Source organism: Urocitellus parryii, chromosome 3 (genome assembly GCF_045843805.1).
Source record: "Urocitellus parryii isolate mUroPar1 chromosome 3, mUroPar1.hap1, whole genome shotgun sequence".
Taxonomy (NCBI): domain Eukaryota; kingdom Metazoa; phylum Chordata; class Mammalia; order Rodentia; family Sciuridae; genus Urocitellus; species Urocitellus parryii.
Genome location: NC_135533.1, coordinates 5988146 through 6012836, shown reverse-complemented (window position 1 = coordinate 6012836; position 24691 = coordinate 5988146). Strand labels below are relative to the sequence as shown.

General features: G+C 41.5%; 1 protein-coding gene across 1 annotated transcript; it reads right to left on the bottom strand.

Moving 5' to 3' along the window:
* Positions 1 to 6096: 6096 nt before the first annotated feature.
* Positions 6097 to 18640, bottom strand: Gimap7 (GTPase, IMAP family member 7). The gene is made up of 2 exons (XM_077796656.1): positions 18581 to 18640; positions 6097 to 8038 (listed from the first exon to the last, which is right to left on the bottom strand). Exon 2 carries the CDS (start codon positions 7998 to 8000, stop codon positions 7122 to 7124), a length of 879 nt encoding a protein of 292 aa, XP_077652782.1. The 5' UTR covers positions 8001 to 8038; positions 18581 to 18640; the 3' UTR covers positions 6097 to 7121.
* Between the last annotated feature and the right edge of the window lie 6051 nt (positions 18641 to 24691).

The following is a 24691-nucleotide window of genomic DNA, read 5'->3' as shown; positions in this document are numbered from 1 at the left end:
GAAAGCTTCAGACCAATATCCCTGATGAACATAGATGCAAAAATTCTTAATAAAATATTGGCAAATCGTGTACAAAAACATATTTAAAAGATAGTGCACAGTGACCATGTAGGATTAATTCCAGGGATCAAGGTTGGTCAACATATGGAGGTCAATAAACATTATTCGTCACATCAACAGACTTAAAGACAAGAATCATATGATTATCTACATAGATGCAGAAAAAGCATTTGACAAAATACAATATCAATTCATGTTCAAAATACTAGAAAAACTAGGGATAGTAGGAACATACCTCAACATTGCAAAAACCATCTATGCTAGACTCAGGGCCAACATCATTCTAAATGGAGAAAAATTGAAAGAATTTTTTCTAAAAACTGGAACATGACTGGGATACCCTCATTCACCACTTCTATTCAACATAGTCTTGGAAACCCTAGCCTGAACAACTAGACAGAAGAAAAAAATTAAAGGAATGCAAATAGAAAAATAAGAACTCAAACTATCCCTATTTGCCAGTGACATGATTCTATATTTAGAAGACCCCCCAAAACAAAATTTCCACCAAAAAACTCTAGAACCCATAAATAAATTCAGCAAGGAAACAGGATATAAAATTAACCCATAGTTCAATAGCATTCCTACATATCTGTAATGAATCAACTGAAAGAAAAATTAGAAAAACTATTCCATTCACAATAGCCTCAAAAAAATGTTTGGGAATCAATCTAACAAAAGAGGTGAAAGTCCTCTACCATGACAACTATAGAACTCTAAAGGAAGAACTTGAAGAAGACATTAGAAGATGGAAAGATCTACCATGTTCTTGGATAGGCAGAATTAATATTGTCAAAATGGCCATACTACCAAAAGCACTATACAGATTTAATGCAATTCCTATTAAGTTTCTGATGACGTTTTTCATAGAAATAGAAAAAGCAGACATGAAATTCATTTGGAAGAATAAGAGGCCCAGAATAGCCAAAGCAGTACTGAGTGAAAAAAATTGAAGCAGGTGGCATCACAATACCAGACCTTTAATACTACTCCAGAGCTATAGGAACAGAAATGGCATGGTATTGGCACCAAAACAGACATAAGACCAATGGTACAGAATAGAAGACACAGAGACAAACCCACATGAATGCAGCTATGTCATACTAGACAAAGGCACCATAAACAGACATTGAAAAAAAAAGCCTCTTCAACAAATGGTGCTGGGAAAACTGGAAATCCATATGTAACAAAATGAAATCAGATCTCTATATCTCATCCTCTGCAAAACTCAACTCAAAGTGAATCAAGGATTTGGGCATTAGACAAGAGACCCTATGCCTACTGGAAGAAAAATTAGGCCCAAATCTCCATCATGTTGGCTTGAGGAATGAATCCCTCAATATGACTCCTAAAGTACAAGAAGTAAAACTAGGAGTCAATAAATGGGATGGGATCAAACTAAAAAGCTTCTTCCAGCAAAGGAAGCAATCAAGAACTTGAAGACAGAGCCTACAGAATAGGAGAAAATATTTGCCACATATGCCTCAGATAGAGCGTTAATCTCCAGAATAAATAAAGAAATTTTAAAAAACTTAACACCAAGAAAAAAACAAAAACAAATAGTCCAATCAATAAATGGGCAAAGAAACTAAACAGACACTTCACAGAAGAAATATGGTGAGTCAACAAACATATAAAAAACGGTTCAACATCTCTAGCAATTAGAGAAATGAAAATTAAGACTACACTGAGATTCCACCTCACTCCAGTCAGAATACAAGTGACAATCACCTTGGTGAGGGTGTGGGGGAAAGGTGCACTCATTCATTGCTGGTGGGACTGCAAATTGATGCAACCACTCTGTAAAGTGATATGGAGATTCCTTAGAAAACTTGAAATGGAACCACCATCTGACCCAGTTATCCCACTCCTCAGGATGTACCCAAAGGACTTAAAATCAGCATACTGTAGTGACGCAGCCACATCAATGTTTATAGCAGCTCAATTCGCAATAGCTAGGCTACACAACCAACCTAGGTGCCCTTCAACAGATGATTGGAGAAAGAATATGTGGTACATATACACAGTAGAATATTACTTAGCCAAAAAGGAGGAATGAAATTATCACATTTACTGGTAAATGGATGGAACTGGAGACTATCAGTAAACCAATCCCCAAACCAAAGGCCAAATAACCTCTGTCTGATATGTGGATGCTAACTCACAATAGGCAGGGGGAGGGAGGAGTGGAGGTTCACTGGTTTGGACAGTGGGGACCAGGGGAAGAGGAAGAGAGGATGGGAATAGGAAAGACAGTAGAAAGAATTGGAATTTAACTTTCCTATGTTCATATAGGAGTAAAAGACCAGTGTGACTCCACATCATCTGCAACCACAAAAATGAGAAGTTATACTCCATGTATGTATGTCAAAATACATTCAACTCTCATGCATAAGTAAAAAGAACAAACAAAAAATTTAGACCATTGTTACAGTTAAAAATTTGCCACTTTGACTGTTTTCCTGGCCTCTATGTAATTTATTTCTCCCCTGATCTTTATTAACTTCCTCCTTCTGCTAACTTTGAGCTTTGTTTGTATTTCCTAGCTCTTTGAGATATAAAGTTAGTTGAAATCTTTTGTCTTAATGCACGTGTTTATTTATTGTGCTATGTGGGCATTATCTGAAACCTTCTTTTGCTGCTTCTAGCTTGTATTATATTTCCATTTTCATTTGTCTCAAGATATTTTGTCTTTCCCTTTTGATCTCTGCTTTGATCCATTGGTTTTTCAGGAGTTTGTTGTTTAATTTCCAAATCTCTGTGAATTTTCCATTTTCCCTCATGTTATTGATCCCAGTTTTGTGTTGTTGGGGTTGGAAAAGATGTTGGATATGGCTTCTGTCTCCTCAAGTTTGTTAAGATGTGTGCTGTGGCCTAGCTGTGATCTATCCTAGACACTTTTCCTGAGCACGTGAAAGAATGTGTCTTCTGATGTCAAAGGGAAGTCCATTTGGTTATAGTGATGTTTACGTTCACTATTGATTCTGTCTGGATGAGCTACCGGTCGTGGAAGATGGGGTATAAGAATCCCCTACTCTTGGTGTATTTCTACATATTTCTCCATTCAACTCTGTTCAAATTTGACTCTCTCAGTACTTAGGTGCTCAATATTGAGTGCATGTGTCTGTATAATTGTTATATCCTCTTAATTAACACCTCATCATTACATCGTGGGCTTGTCTCTTGTGACAGTTTCTGTCTAGGTATATATCCCTTACAGTTTGAATCATGATGTCCCCACCAAATCTATATGTGGAAATCCCCACTGCTAAGGGGAGGGTATTCTGTAGTCAGGCTTTGGGGAGATGTACAAGTCAGCTTCTATCACTATGACGAAAATCCGAGGCAATTCAATTATCAGAAGAAAAATTTATTTAGCTTATGGTTCTGGGGTCTATTGCTTTGGGCCTCTGGAGAGGACACTAGATGGCAATGGCAAGGAGGACGTGGTAGAGCAAGGTGCTAACAGCATGACCCAGGAAACAGAAAAACTGGGAGACTGGGGTTCTACAGTCCCCATCCAGAGTACCCGAGGACCTCCCTAGTCCCCAGCTCTCATGGTTTCACCACTTGCCAATAGTGTGTTCTTGGGGACCAAGTCTTTAACACATGGACTTTTGGAAGACACTTGTCCAAACCACAGCAGGTGATCAGGTCCTGGGGGTGGGGACCTCATGAATGGGGTTACTGCCCTCATGAAAGTACTGACAGAATCTCTCCCCCTTCTAGTATGTGAGGTTAGATTGGGAAGGCCACTCTCTGTATGAAGTGGGCCCTCATCGGACAGTGGATCTGCTGATGCCTGGACTTCCCTACCTCCAGACCCGAGAGAAGTAAAGTCCTGTGTTTAGGACCCACTCGTTTCATCTTGCTACAGCGACCCGAACAGACCAAGACGGGGAAGTGGCTTTGGAACTGGACAGTGAGCAGAGACTGAAAGAGTTTGGAGGTACGAGCTACACTGCCACGAATGGACCATCAAGGGTGATTCCTGTGAGGGGTCAGAACAGAAGAGGAGAGGCTTAGAGTAAGTTTCAATTTTTTGAGAGAACACTTAGGTACTCATAAAAAATATATTGGAGAGTCTTCAACAGAAAAGAGGAACCTGTGATTGGACAATGGGAGAGAGGCCATTACTATACAAGTGGCAAAGAACTGAACTGAATCATGTTTGTGTTCTAGTGCTTTGTGGAAGGTAGAATTTGTGAGCAATGAAATTGGGTATTTGGCTAAGGAAAATTTTAAGCAAAGTGTTGGAGCTTTGGTTTGACTTCACTTCCTGCAGTAAAATATGAGAAGAGAGAAATGACTTTCAAGATGGAGTTAATAAAAAGGGAATGAATGTTAAATTCAGAAAATTCTCAGTCTACCTGTACTGAAATAAATAAGATGGTCTGTTCAGGGGAGAACAAGGGTAGAGCTGAGCAATCATTTGATAAAGAGGTTACTCTGAGTTGCCCATCTCTGTGGAGGCCAGGTGCTCTTCATTAAGACAGGCTGATTAGTTGGCCATCTAAACAGAGCCCAGGACTTACTGCACGAGAAAAGGGAAGAGTAACCCCAAAGACATTTCAGAAATCAGGGCTGCCTGTGCCTTCCAAACCTAGATGCTACAAAACTGGAGACATGAATGCCCAGAGAGGCCTCATATTGAAGGCTGTGCTCCTCATAAGCCACAGCTGTGCTCTGGGCTGCCCCATGTGCAGCCCCATTAGGCTACAGCATGGTGTGTGCTGCCCCAGCGGAAAGTACTGACAAAAATCTATGTAGGGGTGAGGCTTTCCAAAGCTGGGCAGCGGCAAATCTTCAGAGGCAGGGCTGCTGATATTAAGGGTCCAAAAGACAAGACCCTGGGGGGAAGGTGGCTCAGTCGTGAGCACTTGTCTGGCCTGCGTGAGGCCCTGGGTTCCATCCCCGGTACTGCAAAAACAAACTAACAAACAAAAAAACAAACAACAACAAAAAACAAACAAACCCTCCATGTCAGTGGGCTTGAGGGGCAAAGTATCAAATCAGAGGAAATAATTCTTGGGATTTAAGATTTTGTACTTGCTTGAGAATGATTACACTTTTCCTTTTTTCCAGAATGGGAATGTCTATCCCATGCCTGCCCACCATTATATTTTGGATGTGTGTGACATATATGATTTCCAAGTTCACAACTGGAAAGCAGCTTACCTCAGAATTAATTGTAACTTCTCACACCCAGATCTGATTTGCATGAGAATTTATGAAAGGAGGACATGTATTTGGGAAGCCAGGACCTGCACTATGGTTGAATGTTTACATCCCCTCCAAATTTATAAGTTAAAATTCTCCCTCCCAAGGAGGTACTATTAGGAGGTTGATTCTCAGGGAGGTGATCAGGTCCTGGAGGCAGAGAGCTAATGAATGAGATTGGTTCCCTTAAAAAAGAGTTATGAGGGGGCTGGGGATGTGGCTCAAGCGGTAGTGCACTCGCCTGGCATGCGTAGGGCGCTGGGTTCGATCCTCAGCACCACATAAAATAAATTAAAGATGTTGTGTCCACCGAGAACTAAAAAAAATAAAATAAAAATATTTTTAAAAAAAGAGTTACGAGGGACTCTGTGTTCCTTCTTCCGAGTGAGGCTAGTGAGGTGGTGACTGTCTAGGAGGAAGCAGGACCTCACCAGATCTGAATGTTCCAGTGCCTGGATCTCACACTTCCCACCCTTCACGTTTGTGAGAAATAACTCTGTTGTTTATAAGCTGCATCATTCACGGTATGTTGTGAAAGCAGCCCAAATGGACTGAGACAACAGTCAGAAGAAACCTACTAGGCATCAAAGACACATCTGCACTCCCAAGTTCATTGCAGCATTTAGACCGCCCAAGTGCATGCATTCAGATGAATGGAAAGGGTGATGTGGCATGCATATGTGTCTGTGCACGCTGTACCATACAATATTATCTAGGATTTTAAAAGGATATTTTTTAACTCAGTGTTCCTAAAGGAAGAGAACCAACAGGAGGTATGATCATAAAAAGCGGATTTATTTGATTGGCTTACACAACCAGAAGCTGGATAGTTCACAATGGCCATCTGCAGGCTGGAGAGCTAGAGGAAGCAGTAGCTGCGCAATATAAAGCCTCACAACAAAGGTGTCAACAATGCTAACCCAGTCCAAGACCGAAGGCTTCTGGAGAATCAGTGGCATAGTCCACTTTGGAAGAGTGAAGGAGCAAGAGTCTGATATCCTCAGATGATCGCAGCAGCAATCGAGAACCTAGAAGAACATAAGAAGAACAGAGCTTGCATCTGCCGCTGCTTCCATATTCTTCCAACCTTTATTCCATCCAAGTCTCCAGCCTATTGGATGATGCTGCCCATCTGAAGGAGGGTCTCCTCTTTAGTTTGCTATGCCACATGCCAATCATTCTTAGACACACCCTCATTTGACACACACCGAAGCCTCTTAATCTTCCACATCTCTTAAAACAATCAAGTTGACAATTCAAATCAACTGTTGCAGATATCCTGTCATTTGCAATAATATGGATAAACTAGAGGACATTATGCCAAGTGAATTGAGTTAAACACAAACACTGCATAGTCTCACATATACATGGAATCTGAAAAGTCAAAATCATAGAGGCCAAGAGTACAATGTTAGTTTCCAGGGACTAGAGATTTGTGGAAATGGGGAGATGTTCATCACAGAGCACACATGTTCAATTATGCAGGAGGAATCAGTTCAGGAGATCTAAAGTACAACACAGTTACTATAGTTATCATGCCATCTTGTTTTTTTTTTTTTAATTTGCTAAGAAAATAGACTTTAGATTGTTTTCACTGCACTAAAAAGAAGAGCTACATGAGGTGACAGGTGTATTAACTACCTTGAATCAATAATTTCACAAGGTATATATATGTCAAAACATCACACTGTACACAGTAAATATATGCAATTTTTATTTGTCAACTATATCTCCATAAATCAGGAGATGGGAAATATTGTCGAAGTCATCTTTGAAAACATAACAGTAATTCACTACAGTAACAAATGGTACTAAATTAAAAGGAAAGAATGAAAATTACATTACTTCCAAAACGTATGCCATACTCTTGAAATTGTCTTCCAAATCACATCTAACACATCTTTGAATATATTCTTCTCAGCTTCTGCCATTATATTTCTAATTTTTTCTTCATATCTCTTCATTATTAATTTTATTTGTTCCTCCTTTTCTTTCTCTAGCTTAGTAACACATTCCTTTTCTATTAGTCGGATTTTATTATCTCGTTCTTCGGCATAAATTTTCTTCAGAATCTCTCCACGCTTTTGCAGCTTTTCCTCCATGTTCTCATATATGCGGTGAGAAAAGTAAGCCCCTCCATTGTTCTCCACCATCTTATCTATCAGCTCCACCAGCATCTGCACTTGAACTTCCTTCTCGACCTTGTCTGCTTTGTTGCTAATGGCAAAATAGCGGTTCCCGCACTCCTTGATGATGCTTCTTAGGTTCACATCCGCACTTTCCAGGAAGCTATCAAGGCTACAGCCCTCCAACTCTTCCTTGCGAGTGAACAAGACTATCATGTTCTTTGTGACTTCTGGCCCAAAGACTGTCTTGATCAATGCAACAGTGTTCTGATCTTTCGTTGTGTAGCAGTCCAGCTGCATGACCACGATGATGGCGTGAGGTCCTGGGCAGGAGTAAACGACACATCGACTGATCTCTTCACACATGGTGTTCAGACTCTCCTTGGTGTCAAAGAGCCCTGGAGTATCGACAACAAGAAGCTGTCTTCCCTTCCATGCTCGGGTTGCTCTTTGACAGGTCCTGGTAAAAGATTGGGCAGAAATCCGAGATTCAAACTTTTTTTCCCCAAGGATGGTGTTTGCCGAGGCACTTTTCCCACTTCCAGTTCTCCCGACCAGAACAATTCTCAGAGTGTCATTTTGGTGGTCAGCCATCTTCCTGGAGAGAGGCCCTGGAGCTTGGGCACACAGACCTGAAAGAGTGAAAGGAGAGGAAAACGTCAGCTTAGCTCTATGGGGACGATTCCCCATCCCCTTTTCTTCTCTTCTTCCCCCACTGAAATTTGGAAATATTCTATCATCCTTATTTATCCCAGTAGATAAAAAGATGAAATGGTCCGTTTACTGTGGAAGAAATAAAAGAAAAATAAAGAGTCCCCCACAAGAGAGTACCTGGTCCGAATGATTTCATGGGGAGGCCTGTGAAACGGACAAATCTGATCATCTCAATGCTACTTAAACTGCTCCTGATTATATAAAAAGAAGGGTGCCCCCCACCAGCCCACATGCCAACATAGGGACTAGTGCTCATGTGCCCCTGCCCCGATGCTGTCCTGCATAAGGTATGTGCACCTGCATCCCTACCCTGCCACTTGCCTCAGTGCCAAAGCCAAGACTGAGAGCAAGCTCCTGGGCTCCAATTTCTACTGCCACTGCCACCAGTTACAGACAAAGAAGCTGTGGGGAAGCTATGCTGTGCTGTCCAACTAGAACCACAGCCAAAGTAGTGACCACACTGACAGCTAAAATACATCTTCAGGTCGATGCTTGTTACAACGAAAGCCATCCTTTAAAAATAATAGAAACAACTGATATACCAGATATGCAAATATGATCCTACAGACAGAAGAAATGGAGAAAAGCAAAGTAACATGATTCCTTCCCAGGAACACAATGACTCCTCAGCCAGAGACCCCAAAGAATGATATTGATGAAATGCCTGATAAAGAATTTGAAAGAGCTGGGTTCACTTGCGCACCTCAGTAATCCCAGCTGCTCGGGAGACTGAGACCAGAGAATTGCGAGTTCAAAGCCAGCCTCAGCAATGGCGGGGTGCTAAGCAACTCAGTGAGATCCAGTCTCTAAATAAAATACAAAATAGGGCTGGGGATGTGGCTCAGTGGTCCAGCACTCCTGAGTTCAATCCCTGGTACAAAAAAAAAAAAAAAAAACAATATGAAAAGAATGGTTATAATGAAATTCCATGAGATACAGGAGAATACCTACAGTCAGTTCAGTAAATTTAAGGAATTTAGCAAAGAGATGGGAATCTTGAAAAAGAACCAAGCAGAAATATTGGAAATGAAGAGCTCAGCAAGTTGCAAAATACAGCTGAAAGCCTCAGCAACACACTACATCAATCAGGAGAATTTATGTAATCCCAACTACTCAGGAGTCTGAGGCAGGAGGATCACAAGTTCAAGACCAGCTCTGGCAATTTAATGAGACATGTCTCAAAAGAAATCATAAATAAAAAATGTCTAAACTTGAAATCAGGTATTTTGAAATAGCCCAACCAGACAAAAAAGAAAGAAAAATCATAAATAATGAATACATCCTCCAAACCTTGGGACACCATTAAGCAACTAGTCACATGTTGAAAGTACCTAAATGGGAAGAAAAGGAGAAAGGCATAGAAAATCTATTCAATGAAATAATAGTTGTAACTTTCCCTCATCTTGTGAAAGATATGGACATCCATGTACCAAAGACCCACAGGACTCCAAATAGACATGACCAGAAAAGATTCTCAATAGGGCACACAGTCAAAGTCAACCTGTCAAAAGTACAAGACAAAGAAAGAATTCTAAAAGCTGCAAGAGGAAACAGCAAGTTCACCTTACAGGCCCAGAGGGAAATAAAATGACATATTCCAACTTCTGAAAGAAAATCACTGTCAACCAAAAGCACTATACCCAGAAAATCTAGGTTTGGGAAATGAAGGAGAAACAAAGACTTTTCAAGACAAGCAAAACTGAAGGAATTCATCACCACGAGGCCAGTTTTCTAAAAGAAGCTGAAGGGAATCCTGTGTCTAGAAGCAAAAGAAAAGGAACTAATAGCATTAGTTAGTTCCTACAGAAGTATTAAAACCACTGAAAGAGCAGATGTCAGAAGGGGAAGAGAAAAGAAGCAGAAGTTATCAATAAAACAGACCACCAAGCCACCAAGTTGAGCAAGGGGCAAGAACAGAACAAAGTGTATTCAAAACCATTAAGCCCTTACCTGTCAGTAATGACCTTGAGTGTAAACAGAGTAAACTCCTCAAGTAAAAGACACTAGCTTCATAAAGGGGTACAAAATCACCATCCAGATATATGCTGCCTGTAAGAAACTCTTTTCACCTGTAAAGACACACAGACTAAACGGGATAGATAGAAAAATATATTCCCATGCAAACAAGAACCAAAAACGAATAGTAGAAGCTAATTTTATATCAGGCAAAATAAAGAAGACAACGATAAAGAAGCAACAGAGGTGATTCACCATGATCAAGTGGAATTTATCCCAGGATTCAAGAATTACTCAACATACAGAAATCAATAAATGCAATACAGCACATCAATAAATAAAAAACAATATGTAAGGAACTAAAATAACAAAGGAACAATCTGATTTTAAATGGGCAAATGATCTGACTAGACTTATATAAAAAAAGAAATACAAATGATGAACAAATAGATGAAAAAATGCTCAATATCCTTATTCACCAGGGAAATGCAAACAAAAACCACAATGCAAAATCATTTCCCTCCAGTTAGAGTGACTACTATCAATTAGACAAAAAGAACAAGTGTTGGTAAGGATGTGGAGAAAAAGGAACTCTCACACGCTGTTGGTGGAAAGGTAAATTAATACAGCCATTCTGGAGAAGAGTAGGAGGGTCCTCATAAAACTAGAATAGTCCACCATATGATCCAGATGTTGTACTTCTGGGTGTGTATCTGAATAACATAAAATCAATATACAAAAGAAATACCAGCACTACCATGTTCTTACACCACAGGTCACAATAGCCAGGATTAAAATCCTAACCTAGCCAGGTGTGGTGGTGCACACCTGTAATCCCAGCAGCTCGGGAGACTGAGGCAGGAGGATCACAAGTTCAAAGTCAGCCTCAGCCATTTAGTGAGGCCCTAAGCAACTTAGCAAGACCATGTCTAAAAATAAAACAATAAAAAAGGGCTGGGAATGTGGCTCAGTGTTTAAGCAATGCTGGGTTCAACCACTAGTATGAGGAGAGAAAGGAAGGAAGGAAGGAAGGAAGGAAGGAAGGAAGGAAGGAACGAACGAACGAACGAACGAACGAAGAAGGATGGGGGAGGGAGAGGGAGGAAGGGAGGGAGAAAGAAAGAAAAAAAGGGAGAAAGACAATAAGGAAAACACTGAGGTCCCTATGAATGGATGAATGAATGAAGAGAATGTGGTATAGATGTACAATGAAATATTACTCAGCCATAAAAGGGGGAAACCTGACATTTGCATGAAAATGGATAGACCTGGAGGACATTGTTAAGTGAAATAAGTCAGACCCAGAAAGATAAGTGCTGCATGTCCTCTCTCATAGGTGAGAAATTAAAAGTCAGCCTGAATGTGGACCAGTGACCCCTAAGGCTGGGGAGGTTGGGGACACAGAGCATAAGGAGAGGATGCAGAGTGGGGCCACCGAGGTGGACAGGAGGAATGAGTTCTAGTATTGTGCAGCACAGTGGGATGACTGTCGCTCCCAAAACCTCTTATGTGTTTTAAGAGGAAATAGAAGAGAGGAGTCCCAAGGCTCCAAGAAATGACAAGGAAGCCAGGCACAATGGTGCTCAGCCTGTGAGCCAACTGCCAGGCAGCTGAGGCAGGATTGCGGGGTCAAGCCCAGTCTGGACAACTTAGGGAGCCCCTGAATTTAAAAACAAAACACTAAAACCTGGTAGGAGGTGGCTGGGGATGAAGCTCAGTGGCAGAAATCTTACCTAACATGAGGAAGGCCCTGGGCTCTATCTCCACTACCATGAAAAATAAATGATAAAATAAAACAAAAAGGAGTTGGTGATGTAGCTCAGTGGTAGAGCAAAAAGAAATGATAAGGATTTGATAAGTACACATTGTATACATGTGTTGCAATATCATGCTGAAGCCCAAAATGTATACCATTATTTCATGTTAATCAAAAATACAAAGAAAGAAAAAATTTAATTCCTTCCATGAGGCAAGTATACTATTGATTCTAAGAGCTGGTAAAGATTTTACCAATAAAGAAGGCTACAGTTGTATCTCATTTAATACTCATGTAAAAATCCTAATGAGTTATTAGATGCCAAAAAATAATATACCATGATTGTGATTCAATGCAAAAATACTAGAATGGTTACTTATAAGACAATTGGCTGTTATAATACATCCCATAAATAGATTCAGAAGAAAATTACCTAGATGCAGAAAAGATATTTGACCAAATTTCACATTGATTCATGTTTAAAGCATTTTACCTAATAGTAAATTTGCAATTAATAGACACTTCTTTTAATATGATTTAACATACATACAAATTTCAAAAATTTTATTATCATTTTTTTCTTCTGGAAGTTAAAAAATTCATTATAAAGTTCATTTGGATGAAGAAAAGTGAGTTATCCTGAACATCAGAAAAGAAAAGTATGTCTATCTGACAGAAAATGATTCCAGTCTCTGTAATTCCAGCAGGAGGACGCTCGGGCAAGAAGAGTCACAGAGAAAATTGTCCGTCTGGTTTTCTTTTATATTGATCTAACCATACTAAGCTACATCTATATTCCATACGGCAGCATCTCTTTTCAAGATAAACAATTTTATAAGCAACACTGGGGTACCTATTTAATCTTGCAGAAAATGATTAAATTGCATTCATTTTCTCACACCACAGGACTTCCAAATAGGTTAGAAATGTAAAAATGTTAACTCGTTTTTCCCAAAGTGCCTTTTGAGAGATTCAAGATGGCAGAGTAGAGAAAGCCGCATTCCTAGTTGCTCAGTGACTGGGTATTCAAGCAGCAGAGTGCAGCTTCTCAGTGAGGTGGGTGAAGGAAGGATTTCACCAAAATTTAATACTGGACAGTCAGAATGTCTTAGAGACTCAGAAATTCAGGTGCGTTGAACAAAGAAGAAGGTTCACTGGAGCCAGGCTGGTTGTGGCAGTGGCAGGGCAGCTGTGGTGGCACTGGGTCACCAGGGAGGGGAGGGAGAACAGAGAGAGAAACACAGGGATCAGAGTCGGCATGGGAACCCCAGATCAGAAAAGCAGCAGGCACTTAGCTGAACCAGAGGCTGCACCTCAAGCTGGTGTCTGAACACTGCAGAGTTGCTCAGCTGCTGTGGAGAGCTGAGGCTGGGCCGTCCTGAGGAGGCCATGCTGCAGCTGCTGCTGTGGGAACCCTGGAGATCAGAGCAAACAGCCCCACAGTGCCCCACAGTGCCCCACAGTGCCCCACAGTGCCCCCCCATGGGGCCCAGGGAGTACCTAGCAGAATGAGAGTGAAGCAGGGAGACAGAAGAGTTCATCCAACAACAGCAGAATACACTTTCTTCTCACCTCTTTATCTCTCTGGGAACCTTCTCCAAGATATTTTAGACCACAAGGCAACGCTTAACAAATACAAAATAACTGTTATAATTCCTTGTATCTTATCAGATGAACAAAATTAGAAATTAACACCAAAAACCCTATGGGAAACTATATGAATACATGAAGATTCAACAATACACTTTGGGGTTTTGTTTGTTTGCTTGTTTTGCTTTTCATACTGGAGATTGATTGAACCCGGGGGCATGGCACCACTGAGCAACATCCCCACCCCTTTTTAGTTTTTATTTTGAGACAGTATCTCATTAAGTTTCTTAGAGCCTCACTAATTTGCTGAGGCTGGTCTCAAATTTTCAGTCCCCCTGTCTCAAACTCCAAAATCACTGGGATTACAGGTGTGCACCAAAACATCTAGTTAGAATAATGCACTTTTGAATGATGAATGGATAATAGAACAAACTGGGAAAATCCAAAAATTCTTAGAATCAAATGAGAATAGTGACACAACATACTAGAACCTCTTGGTCATTCTAAAGGCTGTTCTTTTTTTTAAATGTTTATTTTTTAGATATAGATGGACACAATATTTTTATTTTTATTTTATTTTTATGTGGTGCTGAGAATCAAACCCAGTGCCTCGTACATGCTAAGCAAGAGCTCTACCTCTGAAGTTCTAAAAGGAAATTTATAGCTATGAACACCTACATAAGAAAAATCAGAATCATCCCAAATAAATAGCCTAATGATACATCTCAAGGTCCTCAAAAAAGAGAATGAAACAACTTCACAACCAGTAAAAAAAAAAAAAAGGAAATAATTAAAATCACAGCCAAAATCTATGAAATTGAGTAAAAAATTGCAAAGGATCAATGAAACAAAGAACTGGTTCTTTGAAAATATAAACAAGATTGATAAAAACCTTAGCTAAAAGAGCAGAAGGAAAAAGAGAGGTGACCCAAACTATTAAAATGAAAGATGTAAAAAAGGAAATCACCACAGACATCACAGAAATCCAGTGGATCATTAGGGACTAAATTGAAAAAACTCCAAGAAATTAGAAAATCTAGAAGAAATGGATACATTTTAGTGCACATTCAATTTGCCAAGATTTAATTAAGAGGACATAAAAATGGAATAACTAGTAATGAGAAGCAGTAATAAAAAGTCTTCCAACAAAGAAAAGCCCCGGACCAGATGGATTCTCAGCTAAAGTCTACCAGACCATTAAAGAACTAATGTCAACACTCCTCAAATTATTGTGTGGAATAGAAAGGAATGGAACACACCTGAATTCATTGTATGAAGCCACACTGATACTCATACCCAAACCAGACAAGAACACATCAAGGTAAGAATACTACAGACCAAAATACTAGACTCTGATGAACGTGAATGCAAAAATATTTAATAAAATATTAGCAAAAAATATTCAACAACATCTAAGAAGGTTTTTCATTCTGACCAAGTTGGTTGTATCCCAGAGACACAAGAATGTTTTAACATATGCAAGTCAGTCAATGCAATTCATCAACTAAATAGAATTAAGAACAAAAAACTCAGTCACCTCAAATGCAGAGAAAACCTTTGACCAAATCCATCAATCATTCATGATAAAAGCACTGAAGAAACTAGGATAGAGGTGACCTACCTCAACATCATAAGACAAAACCCAAAGTGGGAGAAACCTGAAAGTATTTCCTTTAAAATCCAGGGCAAGATAAGCATGTCTCCTCTTACCACCCCTATTTAATATAGTGCTAGAAATCAAGTCAGAACAATTAGGCAAAAGAAGGAAAGAAAAGGAATAAAAATGGGAAAGGAAGAAGTCAAATTATCACTGTTTGCAAATAATATGATCCTTTAATGGGAAGATCCAAAAAATTCCCCAGAAGATGACTGGAGCTAATAAACAAATGAGCAATGTAGCCGGTTACAAAAGCAACAATACAAATATCAATAAGCTCTCCTATTTGCCAACTATGAATCTGCTGAGAAAGAAATAAGGAAAACAATCCCATTCACAGTAGCCTTAGGGAAAAAATAAAACTAGGAATAAATCTACCCAAGGAGGTGAGAGAACTCTACAATGAAAACTATAGAATACTCAAGAAATTTAAGAAGACCCAAGAAGATGGAAAGACCTCCCACGTCCATTAATAGGCAAAATTAATGTTTTTAAATGTCTTCATTGAATGTTTTTAATGTTTTTATTTCCAAAAGCAGTTTACACATTCAATGCAGTCCTCACCAAAGTATCAACGACATTCTTTAGAGAACTAGAAAAAAGAGTCCTGAACCTCATTTGAAAAAATAAAAGACCCAGAATAGCCAAAGTAATTCTTGTTTGTTTGGTGCTGGGGATTGAACCCAGGGCCTTCGGCACCAGAGGCAAGCACTCTACCAACTGAGCTATCTCCCTAGCCCAAGCCAAGCTAATTCTAAGCCAAAAAAGCAATCTGGAGACATCACAATACCTGCCTTCAAATCATACTACAGCATTACAATAACAAAAACTGCATGGCACTGGCATAAAAACAGACGCCTGGATCAATGGCCCAGAAGTGATAATAACACAGAGACGAACATAACACGGATAGGGGCATCTGATCTTTGACAAAGGTGCCAAAAGCATACACTGGAGAATAGACAGCCCGTTTAACAAATGGTGCTGGGAAAACCCGTGATCCCTGTGCAGAAGAATGAAACTAGAGCCTTATCTCTCCCCCTGCAAAAAGATCAACTCAAAATGCATCAAATGCCCAGGAATTAGACCAGAACCCGTGCAACTCCAAGAAGAAAACACAGATCAACACTCCAAAATGTAGGTACAGGCAACGATTCTCATAGGACCCCTGAAGCTCAGGAGAGATTGCTAAGAGTTAGTAAATGGAAAGCAATCAAATTAAAATCTTCTGCACAGCAAACAAACAAACAAACAAAAAATGGTTAAGAATGGGAAGAGAGAAGCTACAGAATGGGAGAAAATCTTTGCCAGCTACTCTTCTGACAGAGGATTGATAGCTAGAATATATACAGAGCTCAAAAAACTTTACCCCCAAAAGTCAAGTAACTCAATTAATAAATGGGCAAATGAACTAAACAGACACTTCTCAAAAGAAGAAACTCAAATGGTCAACAAATACATAAGAGAGTGTTCAACATCAACAGCAATTACGGAAATGCAAATCAAAACCGCCCTGAGATTTCATTTCACTCCAGTCAGAATGGCAGTCATCAGAATACAAACAATAATAATTGCTCAAAAGGATGTGAGGAAAAAGGAAGACTCTAACACTGCTGGAGACCGTAAATTATCACAAACACTATGGAATTAGGATGGAGGCTCCTCAAAACACTAGGTGTGGAACCACCACATGGCCCAGCCAGGCCACTTCTGGGTATTTACCCTGAAGCATTAAACTCATCTCACCACAGTGATATCATGCATATCCATGTTTATGGCAGCACGATTCACAATAGCTGAATTACGGAACCAGCCCAGGTGTCCATCAATGCATGAATGGGTAAGGGAACTGTGGTCTATATGCACGATGGAATTTTATTCAGCCATAAAGAAAAATGAAATTACGTTATTTACAGGAAAATGGATGGAACTAGAGAGCATTATGTTAAGTAAGCCAAGCTCAGAAGGTCAATGGTTGTATGCTTTCTCTCATATGTGAAAGCTAGAGAGGAAAAAAGGAAAGAAGGAGTTGGAGGGGAGGGGTGCAGGGGACCTCATGAGAAAACAAAAGACCCAGAAACTTCATGAGATCGTTTCTCAAATTAAAAAAAAAATTGTTAAAGGCTAGCGCAGAGTGGCTCAGAGGTAGAAAATGAAAAGGAAATCAGTTGAAGAAAGGGACCAAGGAGTAGGTGGGAGGGAGTGGGGGAGTGCTGGGAAAGGATATTGGCGGAATTACATTGTTACATTGTGTACATATTCTCATATATAAGAGCGTATTATCATATGTGAGAACTATACTGCACCAATTGAAAAAATGTGGAGAAGAAAGTTAACTCAGATTCTTTGCAACCTGGGGATGATGAAAATGTTTGTAATGTAAGACTTAAAATTGTATAAGCAAACACTGATAAATTGATTACATAAAAATAAAAAAAATAATAATGTAAGGCCAAAAAAAGTAGACAAATTAAAATACAAATGTAAAACTACAAAAAAATCTTCCTAAATTATATCAAAGAGATTTAAGTTTACTAATACACAAGGAATATCTAAACACAGAGAAAGAAAACATCAACAACTTCATTTTTAAAAATGGACAAGAAACTGCCAGTGAGGTGGCATACAACTGTAATCCCAGCTACTGGAGAGGCTGAGGCAGGAGTATCACAAGTTGGAGGCCAGCCTCAGCAACTTAATGAGATCCTTTCTCAAAATTAAACAAAATAAAAAATTTAAAGGGTAGGGCAGAGTGGCTCAGAGGTAGGGTACTTGCCTAGATTGTATGAGGCTGTGGCTTCACTCCGTAGTATAAAAGAAAGAAAAAAGCAAACAAGAAAGGAAGGAAGGAGAGAGGAAATAAAAATAAAAATTGAGCAAGAGATATAAGTAAATTTTAAAAGATTCGAAATGCATAGAAAATGCATAAATAGAGCAAAGCGAGTCTCCTCAGTCCTGCTATTTCTTCAGAACGGCTAATTCTCTGTCCACAGCAGCCCTCCGCCACCCACAGGTCACACTGCTAGGACACAGCTTCCATCTGCTGAGTGCTGGGAAAGAGTCTGAATGACCTGCGGAACCCACGGAGGGTCACCAAACTTGCTGGGATCCTGATTCTTTTTCAGTAAAAAGAAGGATTTCAACAGACAGTGTCTAAATGGACTTCCAGCCCCCCAATTCTACCTTGAGTGCACGGAACCTCCTGGGGAGAAACCAGGCAGGCTGTGTGGAGCGAACCCCACTGCCCAGAGCCTGCCCTGCCCAGCAAAAGTTCGCCCTGTGAATGTCTGGATGAAGGACACCATGCTAATAAATCTCCTTGCCTCCCCCGAGCCCCTGCCAGCCACCACCACCGGGAAGCACACTCCTAGGGTGCTGCTGGCGCTCAGTAGGGGGGAACCCTACCTCGCCCCTCTGCAGACCAGAGCCCACCCCGTGCAGACGCCCCTGACTGCCCCTCTCAGCTCCTTGGCTCCGGGTGCTCTTCACAGCCAGCCTCACCGTTAGAGTGTGTTGACAAGTTCTCAAGTTTTCTCCAAGACAGTTGCTTGAGTGGATGCCTCTGCTTCACCTGTGACAGAAATGTTTGCTCCCCCAAACCTCGGGGTCAGGAAACCCAATTGGGTGGAGCCAGTGAAAACACTCTTGCCTTTTTTTTTTTTTTTTTTTTTTTAGAGAGATAGGGAGAGAGAGAGAGAATTTTTTTAATATTTATTTTTTAGTTCTCGGCGGACACAACATCTTTGTTGGTATGTGGTGCTGAGGATCGAACCCGGGCCCCACGCATGCCAGGCAAGAGCTCTACCACTTGAGCCACATCCCCAGCCCACACTCTTGCCTTTAAGGAAACAGAAATACTCTCTAAAATTGAGTGGGAGCTTCCGTTTTGCCAAGTTGAAATATTTTGTCTGTGTGCCTGCTATAACACCAAGATTTTCAAAGTTCTATTTTTTGTTTGAGGTCACATTGATTTTGCCCAACTGTAGACAAATGTCAGTGTCCTCAGCAGGTAGGCTAGGCTAGGCTGTGACACTCAGAGGCTGTGCGCATTTTCAACTTATGGTGTTTTCAACATGAGATGAGTTTGTCAGACATAACCGTACTGTAAGTTGAGGAGCATGTGTGTGTGTGTGTGTGTGTGTGTGTGTGTGTGTGTATAAACCCACATATCCATATATACACACATATATATACATTAAAAACTCAGAGCTTTTTCTGATGCTTGTTAGGTGCAGGACAGGCTGAGTAAGCTGTCTGCAGGGCATGCCAAACAAAGTTAGCCAAAGGATGACCTGACCACTCAAACCCTCTGTCTGGTTCTTTATGGACTATTTGCTTCAAGCCCAAAGGCCCAAGCCGCGGCTCAAGGCTGAACACTTAAACCCCCTTGTGCCAACAGGCAGCTTGCAGACCAGAGACCTCATTAGATTTGGGCTATAAAAACTCCCTCCTGCCGGGCCCTTCTCTCTCTTGCTTTCTCTGTCTCTCTTGCGCGCACTTTCCCCCATCCCCTCTCTCTCTCTTTGTCTCTTTTCTCCTCTGTTGCACTGCTGCAATAAAGCTCTCTTGGTCACTCTGAGTGTTGTGGTCACTTTTCTTTCAATGCTATGATGTAAGACAAATTCAAATTTAACTTATTAAGACATTGCAAAAATAATACCAGGAGATGAAAAGAATGGCATCCTGACTCTTACACAAATGCATTCAACTGTCAGGAAAAACTACTTAGGATATATTAAAAAATAGAAAATGTAAAAAAAACAAGTAAAGTAGTTATTGAGGTCAGCCTCAGGGTCACAGCTTCCTCTTCTGAAGTTCACATATTGTACACTTACATCACGGGTGCCCAAATATGTAAATAGAACCAAATAGCCTTCTAAAGAGGCAAAGGTGGAAAGCTTGTAAAATCTTTACTTCATGTCACCACACACTGCAGACAGCTTTGCCCTCCATCTCTGGAAAGCACTGCATCTTATTAAAACAAATATGAAATTTCTCGGTTACTGTTGGCTCCTGGTCCAGCAGCTCTTCCCCTGTGTGTCTAAAGACACTTCCCCCATAAGACTGAAAAAAGGCAGAAGCCACCAGCTCTTCCAGGAAACTCCTCCCTTCAGTCAAGCGTCTGTGTGGGGACAGACACTGCCCTGCCCCTGCCTGTCTTGGCAGGACTGGCAGATCACGGGTGAAGAAAGCAGTGGGGGATCAGCGGGGACATCCAACCTGCCACCTAGCACGGAGGCCTTAGTTCATTCCACGTTCAGCACAGCTTCCTTCCGGTTTCCTGCTCTGCTTTGGGGTATTGCTCAGGCTTCCTGGATTGTCCCTCTCCTTTCTCACCCAAATAGGGTCCGCATGAATAGGAAGATCTGGTGCCTGCACCCCTGGGACTATGACAAGGAATCTAGAGAGTTTGTAGCTCCACACCCATCGGTTTTTGATGAAGTAGTCTTTGGCTTCCCAGTTGCTCAGGAAAACTGTCTTCTGCAGCTGGGGTGGAGCAGACTGTAAGGAAAGAAAACGGTGCTGGGTGTGAAAGCACTCTTGAAGCTCGATCCCCCAAAGAAGCACTGACCCAACTCTCAACAGAGTTAAATGCCATGCCCAAAAGAGACCTTTACTGTCCTCCCCTCTGGTTCTTGTTGCTGTAGTAAGACAGCCACAGACATTCAGTCTCATTACGAAACAGGTCTCTGCTTTCTTTTAATGCTTGCCTGAAGACTCCGCTATAAGCTCCCAGACAGGACTGTGTCGTCAATAGAGAAGGACTCTCTTGGAGCTTCATGCAGAGAATTGTACTAGGTACTGTACTAGTCTTGGTCCTCTAGAGGAACAGGATTTTGTGATTTATTAGGTTGGCTTACAGGATCAGAAGACAGTTCCACATGGCCAACTGCAGGCTGAGCTGCCAAGAAACCCGTGACAGCTCAGTCCGAGAAGCTGGAGCCTCAGAGAAAGAGGGACAATGAGGCAGCCCCAGTCTGACTGAAGGCCTGCAGACCCCCTGGAGAATCGCTGATCCGAGTGGGCTTTGGAGTGAAGGGCCTGGAACCTGATGTGATCGCAGCGGCCATCCAAGCACCCTTTCAAGAAGAATCAAGCTTGTGTCTGCGTCAGCTTTCTCCTTCCTCCACATTTTGTCCCATCCAGGCCCCTAGCCTGCTGGACGGTGCCACCCACATTCAGGAAGGGTCTCCTCCCTCAGCTGGCTGTCCCATATGTCAATCATTTCTGAAAACACCCTGCATCTACAGTTCCAGAAGTGTCTCCGTCTTGGGCATCCATTGATCCAATGAAGTCCACAATCCAGATGAAGCCTCACAGTTATCCTCAGGTATTGTTCCTTCACAGATATCCTGAACTATGGGTTCTCCAGGGGGTCTGCAGGCCATCATTGGTCCCTCTTTCTCTGAGGCCCCAGCTTCTTGGACTGAGCTGCTGCTGACTCCTTGGCATCTCCAGCCTGCAGTTGGCCATGTGGAAGTGTCTAGGGACAGGTTTCCAAGATGGCAACACTTAGCCAACTTTCACGCTGTGCCAGTGAACTCAGCCTGGATTTCCAGGATTCTTTCCATCTGAAAGCAGATGTTCTTGAAATCAGATTACTGACCCAAGATCTGGTAGAATAAGAATTAATTACAAAGTATTGAATGAAACATTTAAGAAATATTCTTGTGGTTAGTTGTTTGGAATACTATTGGTATTATTTCTAGCAGTCTATATCTCACAATTAAGTAGACTATGTACTTAGAAACATACTTTGTATACAACCAGAGATATGAAAAATTGTGCTGTATATGTGTAATAAGTTGTAATGCATTCTGCTATCATTTATTTTTGAAAAAAATCAATAAAAAAGAAACTACTTATTATTGTGTGTTTTCCACTAGCTCTCAAAATTCAAAAACAAATACTTGTGCTGAGTCTTCTTATTTTTCAAGGTTATATAATCATATGTTCAGTATCAGATGGGCACAATGGTGCACACCTGTAATCCCAGTTACTCAAGAGGCTGAGGCAGAAACATCACAAATTCAAGGCCAGCTTCAGGGACTCAGTGAGACCCTGTCTCAAGATAAAAAGACCTGTGGATGTAGCTCAGTGGTAAAACATCTCTGGGTTCAACCCCCCAGTACCAAAAAATATCTATACTGTTTTAAGTGAAGATATAACCACACAAAGCAATTTTGCATCAACACTGTATCTAGAGTGTGATATTTGATGGACACTATGCCTATAATCTGAGTGGTTCAGGAGGCTGAGGCAGGATAATTGCACATTCAAAATCTTTCTCAGCAACATAGCAAAGCCCTAAGCAACTCAGTGAGACCCTCTTTCAAAATAAAATATAAAATATAAAAGTTATGGGGATATAGCTCAGGGGCTAAGTGCCTTTGGGTTCAATCCCTGGTACCATAAAAAAAAAAAAAAATCACTCCTAAGGAACAGTGGTGATGTTACTGGTGGAGCTAATGCGTCCAAACCCCCATCACAAGAATATCAATGAGGCACCTGGCTTCCAGGGTCCCAGTCTATCAGGCATAAAGTCCACTCCATGGCAGACTTCAAGAAAAGGGAAATTCATGCAGATTTATCGAAACTGCATGCCAAATTTACTGGGGGAAAATCGTTTCTTTCCTATATTGTGATAGAAGAACAAATAAGAGAGTTTTTAAAAGCCTAATTCTAGATTTTGGAAATTTTGGAAAATCTCCAAATAGAAGTTAATTCTTTGTGCTTGGTAGTTACTTAATATTCTTTGTCGGGCCATAGCACCCACACGTCTGGCCAGACGCACCTTGAAATCTCAGTGATGAGAGAGGCAACTCTGGCTTTCTCAGGAGGTCATTTTAGACCCTGCCAGAGGCTGTGCCTTAGGGACCTTGCCTTTCCCAGGTTTTCTACTCTGTAGCTGCCACCATCCCTCTTGTTTGACTTTGACTTCCTCCTATAAATAAAGCATTCTCGGCTTTCTTACAACTGAAGGATGCTATAGATCAAAACTTAGCAAGGGATAAAGGAACCATTGCAGCCTACATCTCAGCATAACACGGCATGAAAACTTTTATTTCCAATAAACCTTCATATCTTCAAGAAATGAACCACAAATGGTTTATTGTAAATTCATTTGTGCATAGAAAAACATGTATCTTAGCTCGGCCACAATCATTTCCTGTCTCACCTCCTCCCCATTCTGTCTCCTCTGTCACTCACGTTTGTGGTCAGACCACAGGAAGAAAGGCCAGGTAATAGGGCCCATGTCCCCTTCCTTGTACTGCGAACGCATTCAGCAGAACTGGAGGAGGAGGGTTGGGCCAAGAAGAAATACCACCATGCAGATCACACCAAACCTCACTCTGGACCCTCCACGGGTCCTCCTGAGGACAGTGCATGGGTAAAGCAGAAGACCTTACCTGAGTCCAACCCACACAGTGGCCTCATTCAGAGCAAGCACAACAGTTGAACTTCTGACTCTGACTCAAGTGCTTAATAGGTATGGATGCCTTTCTAGGTCCTACCAATTCTGTTCTCAAAACCAAGTAGCTAGTAACCAGCTGAGCAGACTCATCATTTTTGACTACTGTTTATTGTGAAAAAAAAAATGACTGGAGGCCAGATGCAGTGGCACTGGCCTGCAATACCAGCAATTTGGGAGGCAGAGGCAGGAGGATCACAAGTTCGAAGCCAGACTCAGCAAGTTAGCAAGGCCCTAAGCAATTTAGGAAGACCCTGTCTCAAAAATAAAAAGGGCTGGGGATGGGGAGCATACCCCTGCCACCTGAACTTGAGCTCTGGACTCCCTCTCATTTCCTTGATCTTTCAACCACCTTTTCCAATGAGAGAGCCACAATGACTAGCAGAGGCCACCAGCCTCAGAGTGACCCAGGTCTACTGTGCTATTGGTCATGGAGCTGCTGATGTCCTCTACCAATTTGTCCATAATCGTCACAAAGGTTTTGAAGATGACATTAGTGGGTTCGGACCAAGTGATCATTCTCACAACAATTCTCTTCTGAGATGTTGACAGGTGCACCACTCTCCCCGTGCATCTTCTTAACTCATTCTACTTTCCTTCCAACAATTCTGCCAACTTCCTTTCCACACAAAAGTAGTCGAATGGTGACAGTGACATTTATTCACCTTCAGTCACACCTGTGTCCATGTCAAGCAGGGTTATGGGGAGCAGGACTTTGAGTGGTCAAGTCTTTGGTCACTGTTGTGGGTGGAAATCAAAATCTGCAGGGGTGAGGCAACTGAGGGGGAGAGGAGGGAGGAGGGGAAGGATGGGAGTCAGGAAAGGAACAATGGGGCAGGCAGAAGGTGAGAGGGGCCTTTGGGCAGGTGGAAGAAGAGGGGTTGGAGGAGAAGGAGGAGGAGGAAGGGGAAAGAGCCCTGGGGCTCACTGCAACTGCTTCAGCTGCTGGCTCTGCGGGTCTGGGCTGCAGCTCTTTTATTTTGGCTCCTGTTTCAGAGCTTTCGGTCCATTGTCAGCCCATGGCCCTGTGGCTTTGGGCTGTGATGGCACATACACGGTGGCAGGAACACATGGCAGAGAAGGCCTGTTCACCTCTGGTGGCCAGGAAGCAGAGAGAGAAACATCTCCTCACGCTCCCC